Consider the following 2,511-nt stretch of genomic DNA (forward strand, 5'->3'; position numbering starts at 1 on the left):
AGTTCCAAGCTCAGTCTGTTCTAGTTTGTATCAAGGGACTTACCCATTATACAGCCAACTCAGGTCCAGGAAACACTAAAGTGGCTTGAAGCCAAGTTTCCTATCCTCAACCTGCACTGTATGTTCCCTAGGCAAGTCCTTGCCTATGCCTAGGGAACATACAGTGCAGGCTGAGACTGAAAACTTGGCTTTAAGCCACTTTAGTGGCTCTCTCAGGCTATTCTTTTTCAAACTAAATTTCTAATACATTCCTTTGTAGGGTGCAGTGGTTTTATCACATTTAAAAGACATATTGCATTGTTACCCTGTGAACTCAGCAATGATGCTTCAGGAACCCCGGTGACAGGTATTCCAGACACTGGCAAATCAGCATTTAATTGAAGAAGATATCCTTCAACCGTAGGAACTTCATCCCACTTAACTTGAAAAGAATTAGTAGTAGCTCTGATCAGCTGCACCTGTGATGGTGCTGGTGGCTTTTCTAAAAGAAACCAATGAAATGCAGTTGGAATATTTAGCTCTTCTAGCCCAATTCAAAGAATACCTGTGTAATGATAACTCAACAGAGCACACTTCTTCAACTATTTACAATACAGGCCCAGTAACATAACACTTTTCAAAACAAGTTATGAAATGCACCAGAAATATTAGAAGGTGAAGAATAAATAATATTTTTAAGACACTGTAAGAATGTACACAGAACTTCTCAAAAGTAATTTGGCAACAGAAAAGGTCAATGAAATTCTGGGACACATACACAGAAGCTTGGGATATGATCAAGGAGAATAACCTTCCTTAGTTGGGGATTATATGCATCAAGTATTTTTGGAACTTTAGTGGGACAGAATTCACAAAGTTTCTTCAAAAAAAGACTACGCAACCACCACATGGAAGGAGGAGAAAAGGGACATGCGTGCACATACAAAACCCCTCAAACTATGTATAGTTTCATTAAACAATCTTTCACAAGTACCTGAAGTATACGAAGACCAAATAAAAGAACTGTTAATGGGTAAAAGATAAGAGCAACAACTAAAAATGGAAGTTAAGAAAATTTTAGACACCTACAGAAAAACATTTATTATTGCTTAGAATGTGCCCTCCAGTGCCCTGATTTCAAGCATTTTAGTAATGTTGTAAACTGAATCTCACATATCTTACACAGGTCTTCAAATAAATAATTTTAGTAAAGAACTACAGCAGTAACCTTCGAAATCAGCAACACAGAAGCACAGGTTTTTCACTAGAATAAGTTCTGGAATGTAAACATTCATTGAACTTATCTTCAAAATACTTGTAATGTCAAATTTCCATATCAAACTGATACATGTTTCTTATATGATGTTCTGACTCACCAGTATCTAGATACCAAAGATCCTTGCAGCAAACTTGATTGTTCCAAGCTTTCCTGTAACCATCTCTACCACTCCAGATGTAGAGCCGAGTGCCAACTGCCACAGCACAGTGTCCAGCTCTTGGCCCTGGTAACAAATTACTGTTGTCTTCCGGACAATCTGGTATTAGACTTATCCATTCTGTGGTATCTAATAAACAAAACTTGAAAAAATCAGTGTCTTTTTGATATAATATGCCTTTCTAGTAAAAGAAAAAACAGAAGTGATCAACTACAAAAAATACAAAAGAGTTTACATTAATGCCTCCAGTACCCTCTCCCTCTATCCAGCAGGACATCATCTGAGCACAGACCCCAAATAATTTGTAGACAAAGACATTGTTATTATAACCCCAAAAGAATTTTGAAGACGACATTTTCCTGATCTTCAATTGCCTCATAACACTGGGCAAAAACACTGCAGGGATCTCGAGGTAGTGTAATTAATTGGCTCCTGGCAACAGCCTTGTATTAAGAGATTTGTCTTACAGTACAATCCTATATTATAGTAAGCAGGACAATGTCTACAGCAGAATCACCCCAGCAAAGTATTTTACAACACAGCTGAATGCTTATAACCTACTGTCCAAACCACCCCCTGCCCTCCACAAAAACAAAGACACCTCTTCTTGGATTAAGCGCACACTATCAAACTCTGCTACTAATCTTGGTAAGACATGAAAACTGGTGCCTAGTTTTAAAGTCTAGGTTTACAACTTCATAATGTTTTTCAAGAATTTACTCAGGTTATTGGTTAAAACAAGCATTCAATATATTATCATCAACCAAAAATGCAGAAAACACTAACCCAAATTTAGGTAAGAAAATGAACTGGTACACTTCCATTCACTATCCTGAGCAGAAATCTCACCCTCTGCTGCCTGTGGAACCCATCCACCAAAAACATACATTCTGAAAAATATAGGGGGAAGGGATGGGAGGAGAGGGGGGGGAGAGAGAGAGAGAGAGAGAGAGAGAGAGAGAGTGTGTGTGTGTGTGTGTGTGTGGCAGGGGGGATCGCAGGAGGGAACAGAGCAGAATTAATGGGTGATACAGTAATTACTCCAAGCCCTGAATCATTAGTAGTAGTATAACAATATTTGTATCATTATCAGAAA

The 2,511-nt window shown here is 38.2% G+C and overlaps 1 protein-coding gene and 1 long non-coding RNA gene across 2 annotated transcripts in view; one reads left to right on the forward strand and one right to left on the reverse strand.

Moving 5' to 3' along the window:
* The window catches only part of LOC109296121, a 637,130-nt gene that overhangs the window by 195,130 nt on the left and 439,489 nt on the right, over nt 1-2,511 (forward strand). The window lies entirely within an intron of this gene.
* Nucleotides 1-2,511, reverse strand: part of HCFC2 (host cell factor C2) — a 46,377-nt gene that overhangs the window by 31,743 nt on the left and 12,123 nt on the right. Inside the window, exons 6-8 of the mRNA XM_019515342.1 lie at nt 2,202-2,305; nt 1,356-1,544; nt 305-481 (exon numbers count right to left, since the gene is read on the reverse strand). Of these exons, the coding sequence (XP_019370887.1) occupies nt 305-481; nt 1,356-1,544; nt 2,202-2,305 (470 nt within the window). The remainder of the gene's footprint in view (nt 1-304; nt 482-1,355; nt 1,545-2,201; nt 2,306-2,511) is intronic.

This window comes from Gavialis gangeticus, unplaced genomic scaffold, assembly GCF_001723915.1.
Source record: "Gavialis gangeticus isolate Ggan-Ray unplaced genomic scaffold, GavGan_comp1, whole genome shotgun sequence".
Classification (NCBI taxonomy): domain Eukaryota; kingdom Metazoa; phylum Chordata; order Crocodylia; family Gavialidae; genus Gavialis; species Gavialis gangeticus.